Here is an 18,330-nt window from a genome sequence, read left to right as displayed (position 1 = left end):
ACCCAGTTCACAGTGCTCAAAACGTCAAGAGAAGAGACATAGCTGAGGTTCTAGAAGCTATCTGAAAGACATGGTAGCTGCTAAAAATAATTATTTCACTGCAAGCTCTGTGAGGCAGCAGCATAGCTGGGTAAAAAAAAAAAGGAAAAATGAAGAGGAGGAAAAAGCTCCAATATAATTAAAGCGTTTCAGTTGCCATGGAACCCCGTAGCACCTTCGTTCTGTGCCATGGCTGCGCTGCCCCTGGGAAGGGAATGCCACTGAAGATTGATGCTGTTCCTGAGAATACAGTGCAGAGTCATTGCTACATTTTGGGGGGTGGGAGGGGATGAGTCAGGGGGAGGAACTGGTCGTGATTCCTGGAGTAGCTTGAAAACAGGATGGATTTAATAATGTGGTAATTACTGTGTGACAATTGGACACTTCCTAGACTTCAGACAACTACAGCAGCAGAGATGTTACATAAGATTTTTTGCAACATGTGTTTAGTTGTCACCAGTGACTGAATGAACATTATTTACCCTTTCTTTAGAAATCAGCACTCAATAGGAACAAAATCCTTCTGCTTTGCTTCGCTGTAGGTGAGAATTCATCTTTTATTGGTATTTACATAAGTGCTAGAATGATTTGCATCTTTATTAATAGACTGGTTTCTCAGTTATCAGGGAAATGAAACACTCATCAAGAGGAACATTATTGTTAATTTAAGTATCTTGTTTAAACCAGAGTGCAGGAAGGATTCTTTTTTAATTTGTTGAAATACTGTTCTCTGTTGTTTTACCCATGTTTTGTAGAACAAATAATGTAAAATCGATGAAATCTTGTCTTGAGTAGCTCAACAAAGAACATGGGTTTGGAGAGCTTTTTCTTTTATTACTGCTGGGTAGTCTGGCTGGCCTGGGGAAGGGAACCAGTAAGTACATTAGCAGTGAAAAGACTTCTTGCAGCCTATACAGAAAATAAACTACAGAAAATAGTAGTGCAAATGCTGGGATTTTTGAAGCAGCACTTCTGAGATTAAAAAAAAAAGCAATTAGCTGCCTTTTCTGTAGCAGATGTGACCATCACTTCTGTATAGGAATTGCCAGATGTGCATATTGAAGAGATCATTCAGATGGAAAAAAAATCTTTACTGAAAATTCTCATACTTGGGTGAATACATCCCATTGAATAGAAAAATGGATTTCTTCAGTCAAGAGATCCTTACATTCAGTTCTTAAAGGACAACATTTTAGCTCTTTAGAAAGCTTCAACAACCTTGGACCCTTCACAAATCTGAAAAAGGGCAGAAACAACTGCAGCTAGTGTTTCCACATTATTGAGAACAATTTTAATTTTAAAGGGAGCCTTGTACTTGTGGCCAGGATGCCAGTAGTTATGTCGGCATCCTGAATTTCCCTGGAGCATCCAGCAATTCCTGTTCTCATGGAGTTATGAAAATGCCTATCTATTATTTGTTGCCCGATCTGATCATGCAGATCAGAAAACAGAGCCACAAGGACTGGAATCAAAGATACTCTGGCTTTCAATCGTATGTAATCCTGTATAGGGGTGTGGTTTCTAGTACCAGGATCTTTTATTACCATGATTCCTACAAATTGGCTGTGCCCTCCTCATACACAGATGGGTACAGAGGCTGTCAACCATTTCCAGCTGGGATGAACTGAAGTTACAGTTGCTCCAAAGCTATATTTTCATGGGATGAAGTTGATTCTGGTCAAAGAATGGATAACAAACTCTCTTTTCCTACAGGACTACGGGATCTTGAAGTCTGTTCAGTAGGAAATTCCTGGAAAAAACAGTGGCATATTTCCTTCATCTGATCCGTGTGACATTCTCAGTTCTTTTCTTAGTCCAGGACATTTTTACTGTAGCCTTGCAAGGGAGTGAAGCAAACTATTTACACATTTAAACTACATTTTATCCATTATTTCCCCACTGTTCCTGCTTCCACACGATGACAAGTTCAACAACAGCAGCACAAAGTTGAAACTTCTAGTTTTCATCTGTAAGTCGTCTTGTGGTTGCTGTGCTCTGTCCTAGATGCATCAGTCTGATATTGCTTATACAATTTTAATGCTGTGCACTGAACTGCGAGCATTTGAGATGGACTTACATGGTTGCAAATTAACTGAGAGACAAAACATCAAATTAATGATGGAGAATTATAGAAACACTTAGAGAAAAACCCATTCTACGTTAGCATCAGATCAAAAAAGCACAAAGGTTCACCACTGCAGCTCTCAAGCCAGCAGATATTTTAGGCAAGTGTTCTGTAAAGTTAGTACAGCTCTCCAGTTTCTACCCTTATTTCACTTTTTGTGTTAGGGATTATTTCCATTGCTAGGGGCTGCAGGGTCATTTTTTTAAAAAAGTGATCCTTTGCTGGCTCTGCACTTCTAAATAGAAGCCAATGTTTAAACCCTGAAGTCCTTATTCAGCAAAACTTTTATCAAATTTTGCAGGGAAAAAGAGGGGTGGCTGTACATGGATTCAAATATCTGTTTCACCATATAATGACCATGGCAAGAGATTCTGTTTAACGTTTAGGAAGTGAAATTCTAACAAACATTGCTGAATGCTGATGTAGTTGAAACCTATTATTTGGGGGAGGGCTTCACAGCATTTTGTGCTTTACCGTGCTGGATTAATGCCAAAGAACGAAGCCAAAATGAAACACAAATTGCAATCAGTTCCCAGCAGTGGAACTGCTTTCTCATCACCCTTTTGTTCGAATGGCATCATGCAGAAACCAAACAAGCTATGAGACTGCAAACTGAGGTTTGCTTTGTGAGGAATTCAGCGGTGATGGGCCAGCTCTGGCTGGGCTCTGCTGCCTCTTCATAAGAGGGGAAGAAGTGGAGCAGACCTCTTTGATTCAGCCTTGAAAATCGGTATTAAATTGTTGATGATGGCATTGGAGCTGCTGCTCCAGCTGTTTAAACTTTAGCAGTTGGATAATGCCAGCTTCCACTGTGTTGCTTCACAAACACAATGAAAATAAAAATATTCAGTACTTTGGGATGATAAAATTTCTGCATCATAAATTTCTGGGCATCAGGACAAAAGGAAAATGGAGTGAAGCAGCAGACAGTGAAGTTATTCACCCACTAGAGCGATGTGCTTCACACCTCCCCGTCTGTGCCCACCCTCTCCCCCTCCCACCCAGCCGGGCTGTGCCGCAGCGGCGGCTCCGGGACCACCGGGTGCGGCCGGGTCACCCCGAGCCGGGGCACAGCCGCTCCCTGCCCCGAGCTGCGGCTGCCGCGGGGCGAACAAAGCGGGGGGCGGACAAAGAGAGAGGAGGGGGCGCGGGGAGCTCGGGGGCACCGCCGGTGCCGCTGCTGCTGGTGCAGTCCCCGCCCCGGCGGGCGCAGACGTTGTGCCCGCCCCGCTCCGCCTCCTGCCAGCCGGGGCGGCGCCGCTGCAGAGAGGGAGCGGGAGCAGGAGCGGGAGCAGCAGCAGCCGGAGGAGGCGGCGGGAGCTGCGCTGGCGGCGGGGCCGGTGAGGCGGCGGAGCCGGGGGGGGGCCGCCCTGGGGAGCGCGCGGGGCGACGGCGGCGCCTGAGGGCGGGGGGAGCCGCGGCCGCCGCCTCCCGCCTCGGGGCCTCCGCGCTTCCCGTCCGGGCGCCGCGCTGGGCGGGTCTGAGGGCGCGGGGGTCGGCGCTGAGGGGCCGTGAGGGGCAGCGGCGGGGCCGTGAGGGGAGGCAGTGAGGCCGTGAGGGGCGGCGGGCCGGGCCCCGGCGCTGAGGGCTGTTAGCGGCCGCCACACGTGCTGGCCGCGCCGCCCCGCAGCGGCCGCTCCAGCGGGGGCCCGGCCGAGCCCCGGCGGGACGGGGCGCTGCGGGCGTGGGGCCGGTGCGGAGCAGCAGCGGGGCGGCCTCGTCTCCCTCAGCCCGCGGGTGGTTGTCCGGAGCGGGGACACGAAGGTCGGATCGCAGCCTCTGCTCGAGTCTCGCCCTGGGAAGCTGCGGCGCTGTGCTGTGTTAGTGCTGGCTTGAGCGGCTGATTCTGAGGGAAGTGGTTTGGGTGTTCCTTATATTCCTTGGTAAGTGCTGACCCGCAGTTCCCAGTATCCTGCATTTACATACGGATATTTTACTAATAATCTACCTTGTCGGTTTGGGATTTGGTTTTTTTTATGGCCGCTCACCATCCTCGCGTTGTTATAAAAGCTACTGGTTTCCAGGTGAGCTGCTCTGGCATCCCCTCAGGTGGCTCAGGAGAGTTTGCTGCCATGTTCTGGGCAGTGTCAGAGCTGCGGGATTCCCAGGCACAGGCGCTGCTCCAGGCCCCTCTTGTTCCCGCTATAGTGCTGTACCTCAGGCCATGCAGTGCTCCCTTTTCTGTGCCATAGCTGTCATGGGGCACAAGGTAATTGGTGCTGTTACTCACAGGGCAGTGTGATTCCTGCTACATAAAAAAATCAGGAGTTACTTCTCCCTTTCATCTTGGTTCTGATTCCATGCTTTAAATAATTTTTCAAAATATAAACAAACAAAAGCCAACACCAAAGAAATTTTCCAAAACAGAGCATGGGGAGGAAATTTTACTCTGTAATTATATATGTTGATGATTAAAAATATGACTGTGAAATGAAGACTTGTTCCCTACCTCTTTGCTTACCCACTGTGCAGAATGGGCAGGGTTTTATAGAAGTTCACAGGTTGCTTTGAGATCTTTGAGCAGAAGGATTTTAAAACATGTGATACTTGTGTTGACACGTAGGAAGAAGAAAGAAAAAGAGGTACAAAAGAGGAAGTGCCTTAATGCCAGTTGCTTTGCAAAGTATTTTACTGAAAGAACAGAAATATGCATTCTGAATGCAATGTAAATTTGAAACTACCAGCGGCAGAGAGTGGTTTTCCTGAAGTGTGTCCATGTGCACCTGCTGCAAGAGTAGGAAGATTGCAAAGTAGAAACTGTGGAGGAAAAGTAAACACCTCCCCTCCACCCACAGCAGTGTTTCTTTTTCCAAGGAAAGTTTAACTGTTCATCTTTTACATGTTGAGGATTGTTAGTTCTTGCTTGTAAAATGACAATATTTCAGGATTCTCTTCCTGCCCAGTCCTTGTATATGTGCTGGCAGATTTTCTGTCTGTGCTACAGTGCACTAAATCATTCTGCGTACTGAAGGGAGAGGGATAAGTTGTCTGAAGCAGAAAAGCTTGGAAATGTGACCTGAAATGTCCGTCTCTTTAGGGATCAAGAGGGAGATTTTATTTGGCAAAAAAAGTTTTACATAATTTGTATGGTTTCACTTAAAGAGAAGATCCCATCTTTCTAGGGAGGGCAGAACACCAGCTGTCTTGTATGCTCATTCCAGATGTATTCCGTAGGGAATAGCAGCCTCTTTCCTCGCGTGGTTACGCTGTAGGAAGGAGCAGTGCTCGCTCTGCTGATTGCTACGACTTCCTAGAGCTCTTGAAGATTTCCTGTCTGACTTTCAGGTTGTATCTGTTTGCCATCTTCTGACTGTGGAGACCCAAGGCAGCCTTTATTTACTCAGCTTGTGCAGATTGCATAATTCCTGTAGTGTTCCTCCCTTTATCCTTTTAGCCCTGTTAAAGTTTTTCTTGGGAGGGACTGAGAATATATCACGATAGATCCTCCTTAAAAAGAAATAGAGAGCTCTGCCTTGCCAATATGATTTTTCAGAGCTGCTTTTCTTTCTCTTTCTAAAACACTCGGGTCAAATGTTAACTCTGTATGTTGAATGCAAGTTTTCTAATGTTTGAACATGACAACCATGAATGAATGCAGCTCTTGTTTAATCCTCTGGCATTCCTTAGGGACTACTGGCTCTGCTGGCACATATAAAGAGTAACTCACTGGAATCCTTATTGGAGCAGCATGTTTGGAAATGCCTCAGATGGATGGTGTTTTGTTATTTCATGAAAGGCAATTATATACTGCATTAGCTGTAATCTCAGCTGCCCCCCAGCCCCATGCCAGTTCCTGCTGGAGCAACCTTTTCGTTGCTGTTGACCAGCAGAACTCTGTCAGCATCTCCCTGATGATTTAAGCACTTCATGCTTGTGCAGGTGTCTGTCCTCCACATCCATTTGTTTTTGCAGAGTGAAGCTGCGCTCTGTGACTGACCCTTAGAAATACCCACAAATCTGGTACTGGGCTGTGAAGGATTCAGGAGATGTATCTGAGGACAGGCTTGTACAAGTTTGTGCTTTAATACCCACCTAAGTTTTTCCGCTTGGAACATCTCATTAATTATTTGTACAAACTCATAAGAATAGTACCATACGTTCTTTTAATTTATAAGACACATCTCCACTGTTTCCAGAAGAGCCACCATTACAAGCTGTTCATTTCCCCTGATCTTTTTAATCTTACTGTCTATATTTTTAGCTTGTTATGAGGGGAAATTGCAAGGCAGAGAGAGAAACTCAATATTGTATAGAATCAGCTTATTTGACACTCTCATTCTGCTATTCTGCTTGACAGCAGCATCCACTCAATCACAGCAGTATTTATCCAAGTTCTGAATTTGTACTTGTCCTGAGCTCTCTGCCAGCCCTGCAGCAGTCATGGTGCTGATTTCAAAGGCTAAGAACACAGAGAGCTAAAAAGAGACAGCTGACTTGATGTTTTCACCCAGTGTGAAACAGTTACAGTTTCACCCAAGTCTATCAGAATTAAATCCCTACTATAAAAAGCAGCATCTTTGTTTCAGCTGCTTTGGTTGTAATTGTATTAGGGAGAAGTCTTTGTGCCTTTAAATGCTTTGGGATCTGAGGCTGACAGGAGATGATATATTCTTTCCCAAAATTTAAATTGTAGATCCCAAATAACTTATACTTGAGACTGCTATTCCAAAGTCATAATTTTATTCTGACTGATTGCACTTACTGGGATGGCTGAAGTGCATTATCATCAACAGAAATTAGTATGGACAATCAAACAAACTGTTCTTTTTCTTACTGAAATGGAGGTGTTTGGGGAAAGACAAGAATTTCCTGAGAAAAATGTAGGAAAATTAGTGAGTGATGATAATGGGCTTACCAGAAGAGGTGGCAATTATTTACTTAGTTGGAAACTTTCTCTACTCCTCAATCCTTGACTCCTTCTGTAGGGAATGATGTGCTGAGGAGGGAGGATCATGTGCTTTCTGATCTTTTAATAGACCAGAGCAGCAGTGTTTTTATAATCTGTGTGCACAGTGGCAACTTGAAGTGTTAAGAGTTTGCATCATATTAACAATTATCAGCTCTTCCTGATTAATTAAATATAGGCAGAATCTTTTTAAAAATACTGATCAGGCTGTGTTTGAAATAGCAATAGACTGAGAAAAAATTACTCACAAATTGCTGGCCTGAAATAGTTTTTTAGACATCCTCTCATTTGTGCTTCATATTCAACAGTCTGTGTTTCACTGTTTCTTCACTGAGGACCCTGAGGCATTTAGGAATCTGAATGAGCATAGCAAGTTCTAGAATGATAAAACAGGGTGACTTAAAATGTCCTTGATGCAGAATTAAAATCCATAAGCAGAGCTGAAGCTTTGATGAATTACCTTCCTCATAGCAGTGCTGTAATATCTGACTGATGGTTTCAGGTCCTAAGCCTCTTACTATCTTTGATCTGATTCAGCTTCTTCTTAGTACAGTTTCTGAGTTATAGAAATTCACCCCACCTTTTCCCTTTCCCTGGTGTGTGCTGGGAAAATCCTGTTTATACAATTTGCAGCAACTATCCTGCACTTCCCAAGGTAGGAAAACAGCCTTGCATCTTATTTAGCAACATAGCAATTCCCTAAAACAAATTTTCAGTGGATTTGGGCCTCATAATGGTTGCCTATCTTTAACTCAGTTTTTATATTGTCTCCTAACAAACTGATGACCTGCTGCTATCAAATGTATTGATGACAAATTTGCTTCAGAAATCAGTTGTTCTGAAGGTACTGGGAGAAACTCAAAACTCTTTAAATACAAGTCTCACTCCTGGGCACCTACTTCTGTGAAACTTGTGGGAATAGTATTTATTTTAATTAGAGATCTCCTGCTTTTTATTTTATTTAGTTGAAATTACCCAGCAGGTCAAAATCAAAGGAGAAATACAGATTTGTGTGCAAGCCTGGCTGATGTTGAAAGATAATCTAAAAGTCTTTGGTTCTGAATACCCTGGGATCTGTGAACTCACATGGAGGAGAGTTCCAGTCATCCCTGTGGTACAGAAATACAATTTCTGCTATTTATTTCAGTTGAAAAATAAATCTGAAGTTGCTGGTTGAGCTGTAGGTTCCCATGTACTTAATGAGGGACAGCGCTGTGGGGCTTTGGGATTCCCAAACATTCTTCCTCAGTCCCTCTCAGTGTACAAGACAGAGCGAGCATCTTTGAGATCTTAAGGAAAGCGGGACTTGTTCTTTGGAGGAAAACCCAGGAGCTATTTCTGGGGATGTCCTTAGAGCCGGGTGCGGTGGTTTGATGGTGGGATGAGTGATGACAAGGCTGAGTGTTTGTGTTACAGCCCTGGGATTGCTCTGGAGATCCCTGTGTGCTCCTCTCTCACTAAACACACACTGCTTGCCTCAGTTGAAGGGATGTTTATCTAAACCAGTTCCCTGGAAAAGAGTTAGAAGGTTTTTCAGGCCCTCTGCCACTGATGGGATAGCTCTGTTTCAGTTTTGTTGGTTTTTGCCACTCTATATTTCAGGTTGAGTTCCTCACATCAGTGCCACTGTCAGAGGAGCTGTGTCATTCCAGTGGGCAAACTTCCCAAATTCCTGCAGGCTTTGGGCTCGTGTTATTATGGCAGCAAAAGCAAGCTGTGTTTGGGTTAGACTAAAGCCCTACTAAAACTTGCACACAGCAGTAATTTCCTGGAGTTATCCTGGTAGCTGCGATGAAGACACTTCAGAAGAATTGCTTTTGCTCTGTTAATTTAATAGTTATGCCTGGTTAAATTAAGGAGAGATGCACTTTTTCAAGAGTCTGTCCCTAGTAAAATTCATATTTATGTTAAAAACAGAATATAAGAAACTGTGGCTGTGAGATTCCTGTAGGTTAAGTGTTTGCCTTTGTGGAGGGTTTACCTCTGGAATTCCTATGGTGGTTATGTTGGATTGGGCTGGAAAGCAGAATGTCATAAGGATCCTGAGTAAGTTATGAGACCTTCTTGCTTATTTTCTTACAAAGGTTTTATTTCCTGTTCCAGTACCTGCAAACAACAGATCTGAAAAGCCTGGATTTCTTTTGTTATTTTCTACCTGATCAGCTGAATTATAAATGCAATTTTTTTCTACCTTTAAAGGTGAGGTACAAAACATTGGTCTGATGGGCAGGTACCAGCCCTCATTATGTTTTGATGTGGCCACTAAGCAGAGCACTGTAACCCAAATAAATATGTTTTCATGGCACTTGGCACAAAAAACATTGAATTAAATAATGTCTTTTCTTCTAGTAGTGATGTATCTGAAGGCTAAATTCAGAACATAACATTATTTGACTAGTTGACATAAAAATCAATGGTTTCTGGAAGACAAAATGAAACTGAAGCTGTGTTTTTAAATGCTCTCTTTCTCTAGTTGCTGTGTGTTGAATGAGTAATCAAATATTGACTTCCAAATGCCAGCTCTTCTTGTATTGAAATCTTAAATTCTTAATTCTGTTTGTTTTTAGTTTTATATATAAATTCTTTCTTAAATTATATTAGTTTCAGTGTGACTGATACCTGAAGATGCCTGTAATTCCACAGTGTAATCCCTGAGCAGTGCAGTTAAATCCTCGAGTGATGCTCAGATGCTCAGTTTGGTTTAACAGTGGCCTCTGCAGAGGGTGTTACCTCAGTCCCACCATAATTTGCTGTTTGTGCCTCGCTTTGTTAACAAATGCCTACGGTGCTTTCTGGTGTGTTTCAGTCTGAACTTGCTGCTCATTCAATAAATGCATCAGAGCTGACAAAACACATGGAATTTGCAGTAAGTCAGGAGTGTGAGGGGCAGAGAGAAGTTCATTTGCCTTTTCATTGTCTGGCTTCAGTGGATCAATGCAGAGAGACCTGGATGTGAGTTCATTGCTCCAAAATAGTTGCATTTAAATAGTGGGTAGCCAGGAACATCAAGAGTGCTGCATCACTCCAGAGAAGCTCAGCAAAGTGAATGCATGAGGGCTTCCAAATCCATCCTTCTGGTTTAGCAACTTGTAATTGTACAGGGCTGGCTTTGAAGCTGAGTGAGACATTTACAGTGGACATTTGTGCTCTGCAGTATTTCATTGTAAATGTAATCCATTGCTTGCAGAGTGGTTATTCAGACTTTTTGGGTGCCCAGTAAGGAGTTTCTCCAACAGACCCAGAATGCAGCAGAGGGGGAGTAAGGATTAGGAAGGTTTTTGTTGCAGGATTCAGCTTCTCTTGTGTCCCCTTCATCCAGAATTGTTCCTGTAAGGATGCTGGTTGCCATGTCCCAGTCTGGTCAGTTTGTGCACCTGCTGTACATGAATTACTCCCCCCAGAATCTTCCACAAGTTTGACTCTGATCCAGCTCATTCTTGCACAAAAAGAAATATTCTCCCAAGAGGTAGCAAGCAGCAAAGAGGAGTGCAAGGAGAAGGCATTGATTTTGTTCAAAGCCAAAATGGGGTTGTATTTTTAAATCAGGTATGAATTTCAAAAGTTTATAAAATTCAACTAAAACTATTAAGTGCTTTTGTAAATATATATACTCACTTTTTACAGGAGTGTAATAACAGCCCAGGAGACTGCAAATACAGCTTTTGGAGCTGTAGGAATTAGATCTGAATCACAGAGAACATGTTTATGTGCTTTAGTTTTAAGACTGCAATAATTTTAGGAGTTGTGTTCGTAACTGTGTAGGGTCAGAGCTCTTGGAGTAACTCATGGACTGGAGGGAAATCTTTCCAGGTTCAAAATTCCAAGTTACTTTCTCAAACTCCAGATATTTAAGGTATGATTCATGAGCTCCTTCAAGCTTGGCAGCAGCAGCTGGACAAGTATGAAACAGGTATTTAAGAAATGCTGTTCAGGCAGAGATTTCAAACAGTGCTTCTTGTGCTGAGTTTGTTTTTCTCTCAGGAACGTGAAGTTACTGCATCATGGTGGTCTTTGGAATATGTTTTCCATTTAGCTTTTTTACAAAAGGATTTTCTGATTTATTTTGGTAATTTTACCTTTTCTTCATGGCATGGGAATTTATTTTCCAGGTGCTTATTACTGACTGCCACAGGGGTTGCATGTGATGGTCTCTGCTTATAGGGCCCTGTGAGATTTTTCAGCAGTTATTTGTTCTACAAACCCCTTTCAGAACATTTATTCTTTGTCTTTTAGTATGACTGTTTATATGTGTTTTGCAAAGCACCTCTATGCTCAGCACAATGAACAAATTAAGTGGTCTCTTTTTGAGCTTGGAAGTGCATTGGCATTGCAAGGCATTTTCCAGCGCTACTTAGTCTATTAATGGTGTTAGCTAAGTTAAATATTAATCTGTTTAATATGAAGTGTTTTGAAGAACTAGGAAAAGCTGGACTTAATTATCTTAGAGGTCTTTTCCAACCTAAACTATTCTGTGGTTCCACTGGTACTCCTAAATTCTTGTAGTGACTACAGGGTTAAGTAGAATGAGGCTTTTCTCCCTGTGTTCTTACTTAATTTAGTTCTTTTTGGAGTACTGTTTGTTGAAAATAGTATTGAAAGGAACATTGGACAGCTGCTTTCTTTTTATTATAGGAATTCCTTTTTTGGAAAATATTCTGCTTTTGTAATTTTTTAATTATGTGGCTACGTTTTATTTGTTTATTTTTAATATCAACTTGCCAACAGAATTTGTATCTATTACCACATAGCACATTAGCAGGATTTATTTACTTAAACCAATGGTTCCCAACTTGTTCCTTGATCCATGCAATCCTTAGAGGTCTTTAAAAAGTAAATAAGAATAAGGGTATCATTAATCAGTTAAAATTCATATTGTGTGTAGTCATATATTTCCAATAATGTCACAAGTGAAAAGCCTTTGCTTAAAATCACTTTTTGTGCTCAGTTTTGTTGTTGGTAGAATACTTCAGTGGAATTTATTATCAGAGGCTTTCTGAACCTTCTCTTAGGTTCATGGGAGGATATTTTGGTACACAGTAATATTGGTTATAAGGATCCTTTTTCAGGAGAGCTGAGACAGATTCAAGGGAGGAGAGAACAAATTGAGACAAGCAGTGAGCTGCTGTCTTTTATGAGAATTGAAATGAGATCATTGACATCTGGAGCCTGTTAGGATATGTTGGAGTGTGTAATGCTCTAAATCACTTGATGCAAATTTACGTGTTTTATGAGCTTCATTAGGCAATGCTGCTTCAAAGGCCTTGTCCCTACGACCAGCAGTTGCATTTTAAATATTGCAGTGAGGCAGTCATTTTTCAAAAAGTGTTGCCTATAATCTTAGCTTTGATTTTTTGTTCTGAATTAAGCTACAATTTCAGTACCTCTGAAACCAGAACATGAGGGATTGTGTTACTTCTGGCCTAGTTGAAGGCCTGTGTGTTGAGAAAAGCAAATGACACAGCAAATATATAACCCATGACTGTGGAGAGCAAGATTAAACTATGAATGAGTACCCTGAGCCAAGAAATGCAGTGGTAGAACATTCTAACTTTCTGTTGAGCAGAGGCTTGTTAACCATCTATTAATAAATAATTAACTGAAACTGGCAAAGTCTAATTTGGGTAGTAATGTAGTGTGTGCTTTCTCTTGCTATATGTGTCCTTGCACAATGCAGTTGTGGTGGTGCTGGAATGGTCTTTGGGGGCCAAAAAAGAAGTGATGTGTGGAAAAGTGCTGGGGAACAGTTCCGGCTTCCAGGCTTTAGGAGAAAATTTCCTTAAGGTGGACTCCCCTTGGCCCAAATTTCCACCAATTTGGTTTTTGGCACTGACTGTGAACTAAAAAGGACTGACCATGATGCTTCTCCTGTTTCTGTATTTGTACCAAATCCTTCTTTATCTTGGAGCAGAACTTTAATTGTAAGCAAACACAATTACATCCAAGGTGGTAATTCATGCTTTTTACAATATAACATTGTTGCAGACTTAGAAAATGCCTCGAATTTGGCATGGCAGGTCTTGAAATAGCATAAGCAATGTTTCACTTTGGCGTTTAGGTTCACAAAGCAGTGAATAGATTTTTAGGAATGCTGATTAATAATTCATAATACAGGAGGGATAGATCTTAGACTGGTACATAAACTTAGGGTTGGTTTATTCCCCTTGGTTCTCCTTGTTGCAGCAGAGCTGTCTCTCCTGGCAGGTTTGTTTTACCTTTAACTGGGTGCTGAGCTCCCAGTTTGCACCCCTGGGAGGCTGCAGCTGCACAACTTTCTGTCCTGACAGGTGCCAGAATGCTGAGTAAAGGGCAGGACTGAGACCTGCTTTGTAGTTCTTGTTTGACGTGTTCTGAGCAAACAGTTGAGCAAACTCGCTGCGTGCCCGTTTCCTTTTCCCCTTCAGGTTTATGTTTAGGTGTGTGCTGCTGCTGTTTAAGTGGTGTTGCTGTTCTGGCAGTGCCTCATATAAAAGTCAGCACAAAGCCAAGCTGTGTTCACACAGAATAGTTTATTCCTTTGAAGAGGGGGGGAGAGCAGTCGCCTTGAAGTTTGGCTTTGAATTCGCATTCAAGGTAAAAAAATACAGATTTTTCCTTAGAGATGAAAAAGCCTTTCTGAAGCTTTTGTAATCAGAAAGAAGATGCCTCCGTGGCAAAACAGTTCCCTGAAAAGCTTCGAGCTGCTGGCTTCCAAGTTCTATCCTAGCAACGCTGGGAAGAGTCCCTCCTCTTAGCTGGGGCACTGGTGGGGACTGCGAGCCAGCGTATCTTGTGATCTGAGGTCACAGAGAGCTGAGGTGGCTCTTTGCTTTTCAGTTGTCATCATGTAACTCTTAAACAATTTAAGCTTTTCAGTTCCAATCTCTTAGAAACATTACTCCTTTTATCCTCAAATTCCTGGCTGTCTTGATTTCTCTTGCTGTTTTTTCTCTAGTCTCAAGTTGGTTTTGCTGGGATGTTGCAACACTGGAAAAATGTGACTGAAAACAGTTGTGTGTGTGCAGCAGTTAAATCTATGTGTTATGTTAGCTATGCTGTTAAGGGCTTTGTTTTTCTTTCTTAAAATAGTCTTTTAGTTTAAATCTCCAGATAAATACAGCAGCACTCAGCAAAGTGAGTTCTTTTGATGTTTCAGATTTTAAATAGGAAGTGGCCTTCAAAAGATGGGGAGTTGGAAATGCTGCTGCTTCCTACTGGAAGCATTTTTTATAATGCGTTTTATACACAGATTGTGCATATATAAAAATCCTTCTGCAGGATTTAACATTGACTTTGCTCATGTCTGAACTTTTTATATACAGGTTTATTCCAGAGTTGAAAAAGCTTGAACAATACATTTCTCCATGTTTGGAAAAAGATAGTTGCTACAGACGAGGAGGATAACCACTGGTATTGCAAAAAGATGAGTATGTTAAAACCAAGTGGACTTAAGGCTCCTTCAAAGACCATCAAGCACGGGGGTACATTGCTGAAAACACCTGCACCTGTTGTTGCTGGTAAGGAATAGTTAAATATCCTAATTATTACCTTATTCATCTTCTGACAAGAAGTACCTTGAATGCTGTATACACTATTTTTACTCTTTACACCAGTGTATTTTTGCTTGTATTTCTGATTTTAAAAAAATGCATGTAGAACTTACAAAAAATCTAAAGGTTATTAATCGAAGATCAAGCAATTTTCCTCAAAGAAACCTTTTCATGATGAAAATGCTTTGGTAGTTTTTGAAGTCAGACCTGTGATTTTTATAAGGTTTTTACAAAAACCTTCATGAAATGCATTCAGTGTGTCTGTCCTTAGATTTTGAATTATTTTTTCCCAGAGATTACAACATTTGCACAGAAAAATTAGGAGTTGTGATCTCCTAATTAGGGACATTGTTACTTTGAAACTAAGTAATGATGCTCTTTGGCACATTAGTGTATTTGATTCCCATTGTTTCTCACTGTGCTTTGTTTCCAGCTCCAGCAGAAAAAACAATTCCTAGTGAGAGGACCTCAAGCACAGCCCCTGCAGATGCACATGAGGAGTTTGTGGATGATTTCAGAGTCGGGGAGCGCGTTTGGGTCAATGGGAACAAACCCGGCTTCATCCAGTTCCTGGGGGAGACACAGTTTGCTCCGGGGCAGTGGGCAGGGATTGTCCTGGATGAGCCCATCGGAAAGAACGATGGCTCAGTGGCTGGAGTTCGCTATTTCCAATGTGAACCCCTGAGGGGAATATTCACAAGGCCGTCCAAACTGACCAGGAAAGTGGTGACAGAGGATGAAGCCAACGGTACCCAGACAGCTCATGCTTCGCGAGCCACGTCCCCAACATCCACATCAGCTGCTAGTGCAGTGTCATCCACCGCTGCACTCCCCCCTTCAGGAATTCCACAGAAAACCCCCCTTGCTGCTAAGGAACATGCAACTCCTTCTCAGATTAGCAATCTTTCCAAAACTGCCAGCGAATCTATATCAAACCTCTCAGAAGCTGGATCACTAAAGAAAGGAGAAAGGGAGCTCAAAATTGGAGATCGAGTGCTGGTAAGATTTCCCTGTTTCTGATTGATTTATTAAAACTTCCACTAATACTCAAAACTTTTCTGCCATTTACTTGGTCAAGATAATGTAAATTTATGCTCTAGCTTTCTTTGTCTAGTGTCTTCTGTAAGCAAGTTCTTTGCATGCTGTGGGAATATCTTGTCAGTACCAAGATAAAGTGGATATTTTGGCAGCTTTTAATCTATTATGTTTTGCCACTGTTTAAAACACAACATTGTGTTTAACAACATAGTTGTACTTTATCTCTCTCAAGAGCTCCAGTCATGCTAAATAAAAACCAAGCGTCTGATATTTCCATGCAGCTCTTCTGCCTTGTCCAGGGCTGTGTCTTTAGAAAGCAAATAGTTCAATAATTGATTGTTCCTGAGTGGTGATAGGCAAGAACAGAAGCAGTCACATAATGCCACTGATCTGCCAGGAATTACATGTGCTCTTGGGGATGTGCCACATTACTTGGCTGCCCCTCCTAAAATCAGACCCCTAAATGCTTCTGCCAGTGTATCATCTCACCTTTTTAAAAGGGAGTTGCTCTGTTAGTTTTAACATTTTTTTTAAATAATTGTCAGAAAACTGGTAGTAGGTTGTGTATGTTATATTTGTAATTTAAAGACTATTTGTGTAGCCTTCGTATATAACTGGAATGATCCTTGTATGCCCACCAGATCTATGATCACTGTAACAGAGACCTGATTTTAGGTTTGATTTACTCGAGTGAATCATTAAGCTGAAGATTTGTCTCACTCTTACTTTGATACTTTGGTCTTATTTATGATATAATTTTAGCATTTCCATTATTCAGGTGTGAGTATCCTGGCATAGAAGCATTTCTGGGGTTACTGTAAGGACATTATATAGAATAAAATCCCCTGGATTTTATTGTCTGTCCTGCATTGCCCCACCAGATCATAATTCTGCAGTGAAGGTGGATTGATATTTTAATTAAGTTTATTGTATTTTTGAAGGAAGAATTTGCCTTCTCTTTCTGTTTAAGAAGCGCTTAAAGCACAGGGCCAAGTTGAAGAAGGAGACAAAGGTGAAGTGAGGGCAGGGGTTGGCTGACAGCTGGATTTGGGCTGAGATGTGTTTTCTTGGAGTGCCAGTGGAAACAAAGATTTGTGGTTTATCCCTGGCTATTTCTGTCAGAGACTGAGCCCTGTTGTCCTCCAGACAACATGAGGGCTTTAACTACTTGTTTGCCTTTTCCTCAAGGATCTTTGTGAGTCCTACTGGGATGTTCCTTTTGGCTGGGAGAATTCTCTGGTGCTGTGAAGGCATCTCTCTGCCTTCCCTGTGTCTAATTAGTGCAAATTGCAGAAGCAGCATATCCTAAGTGCCACAGTTTGATAATAATAATAAGGTCCCAAATTGTTAAGTAGGACAAGTTAAACTTAATATTTCATCTTCTTTACTACCTCTGTTTGCCTTAAGTCTTCCTCCTGAGTCATCAAATTGTAGTTTGAGGTTTTGGGGTAATTCCTAGCACAGTATGTTGGTGATGCATAACTATAATTTCTATACCAGTATAAGACACTCTGGAATGTAAATGTTAAAGGGGCAGGATCCTTGTTTACTCTTTTTTTAATCCTTTGGGATCCCATGCTAATTATTTGTAGTAGATTCCAGACTCTGCTGTCATGTCTAATAATAATTCAGATGTAAATATCTTAAATGGCCAGGTTAGTTCAGATAATCCTAAGCTTAGCTGAATAATTGATTCATCTGTTAATATATTTTTCCCTGACACTGAACTCCTGTTCAGCACTGAACTGTAGAGTTGGGGTGTCACTGAGCAATTCTGGGAACTGTCCTCAGAGCCTCCAACCAACACCAATCATTGGGAAAGACCTGCCTGTCACTTGCTCAGCCATTCCTACTCCATCAGAGGGACAAATCCACCTGGCCTGCTCCACATCTCTTGGGTTTTACTTATGCTCACAGCAGTCCCTTTTCAGTGATATGTCACACAAGAGGATGAAAGGCTGGGTGGAAGTTGCCAGTCCCACCTCAGCACAGAATTTCCCCTCTAAGTGACAGTGTGGTGTCACAGCCACATGAAGTGTTCCAGGCTGACCACACCATTGCAGGGCTGGAGGGGCTCAGTGCTGCAACATCCATCAGTTCTTGCAGCTTGGACCAACTGCTGTGAGTATTTTGTGGAGGTTTTTTGATGATTATGGACACGTGGGGAAAACGACTGCTGGGAATTACAATTTTGAGAACAGGGAGCCTCCAGCAGCGTAGAACTGCAGCTCGGAACAATGAACTCATGATAGACAAAAGCTCATTTGGGAGTCCTATTAAAACAGCTAATTGGAAAATGATGTCCTAAAGGGCAAATTCAGAGATGGGCAAGGCACAGCTCATCAGCCAAGATTACATTCCAGGACAGACATCAGATGGCTTCAACTTTATTGATCTTAGTGTGTGATCTCAGGGTGTGGAGTACTAAAGTATTTCAATCTGTTCATTTTTTTTCCCCCTAACTTGGATTCTAAAATGTCCTTAATGGGAATTACCTTGAGTGGATCAGTTAAATTACTTTAAGTTTATTTTTATTGTTGGTAACTGGCTGATTTTGTGTAACTTCAACAAAAAAGGCAAAATCTTACCCCTCTTTTTTGTCTGCACAGTCTGGATTAGCAAGGAACAAGAGGCCATTCCCCCAGTGTTTACTAATTCACATCGCAACTTTTTGTTACACAGATGCAAATTTGGCA

At 42.0% G+C, this 18,330-nt stretch overlaps 1 protein-coding gene across 10 annotated transcripts in view; it reads left to right on the top strand.

Annotated features, from left to right (window-relative positions):
- Positions 1 to 3,409: 3,409 nt before the first annotated feature.
- Positions 3,410 to 18,330, top strand: part of CLIP1 (CAP-Gly domain containing linker protein 1) — a 60,900-nt gene continuing 45,979 nt past the window's right edge. For 3 of the 10 annotated variants that reach the window (XR_009278907.1, XR_009278909.1, XR_009278905.1), the window contains exons 1-3: positions 3,651 to 4,047; positions 14,369 to 14,563; positions 15,030 to 15,595. Coding sequence is in view for 1 of the 10 variants with exons in the window: in XM_058851113.1 (XP_058707096.1) it covers positions 14,470 to 14,563; positions 15,030 to 15,595 (660 nt within the window). In the remaining 9 variants the exon portion in view is untranslated. Of the gene's footprint in view, positions 3,505 to 3,649; positions 4,048 to 14,368; positions 14,564 to 15,029; positions 15,596 to 18,330 lie in introns of those variants that run through there. The other 7 variants (XR_009278906.1, XM_058851113.1, XR_009278911.1 and 4 more) reach the window with 5 other exon arrangements.

The sequence above is a fragment of the Poecile atricapillus genome, chromosome 16 (genome assembly GCF_030490865.1).
Source record: "Poecile atricapillus isolate bPoeAtr1 chromosome 16, bPoeAtr1.hap1, whole genome shotgun sequence".
Taxonomy (NCBI): domain Eukaryota; kingdom Metazoa; phylum Chordata; class Aves; order Passeriformes; family Paridae; genus Poecile; species Poecile atricapillus.
This window is presented reverse-complemented; position numbering and strand designations above follow the sequence as displayed.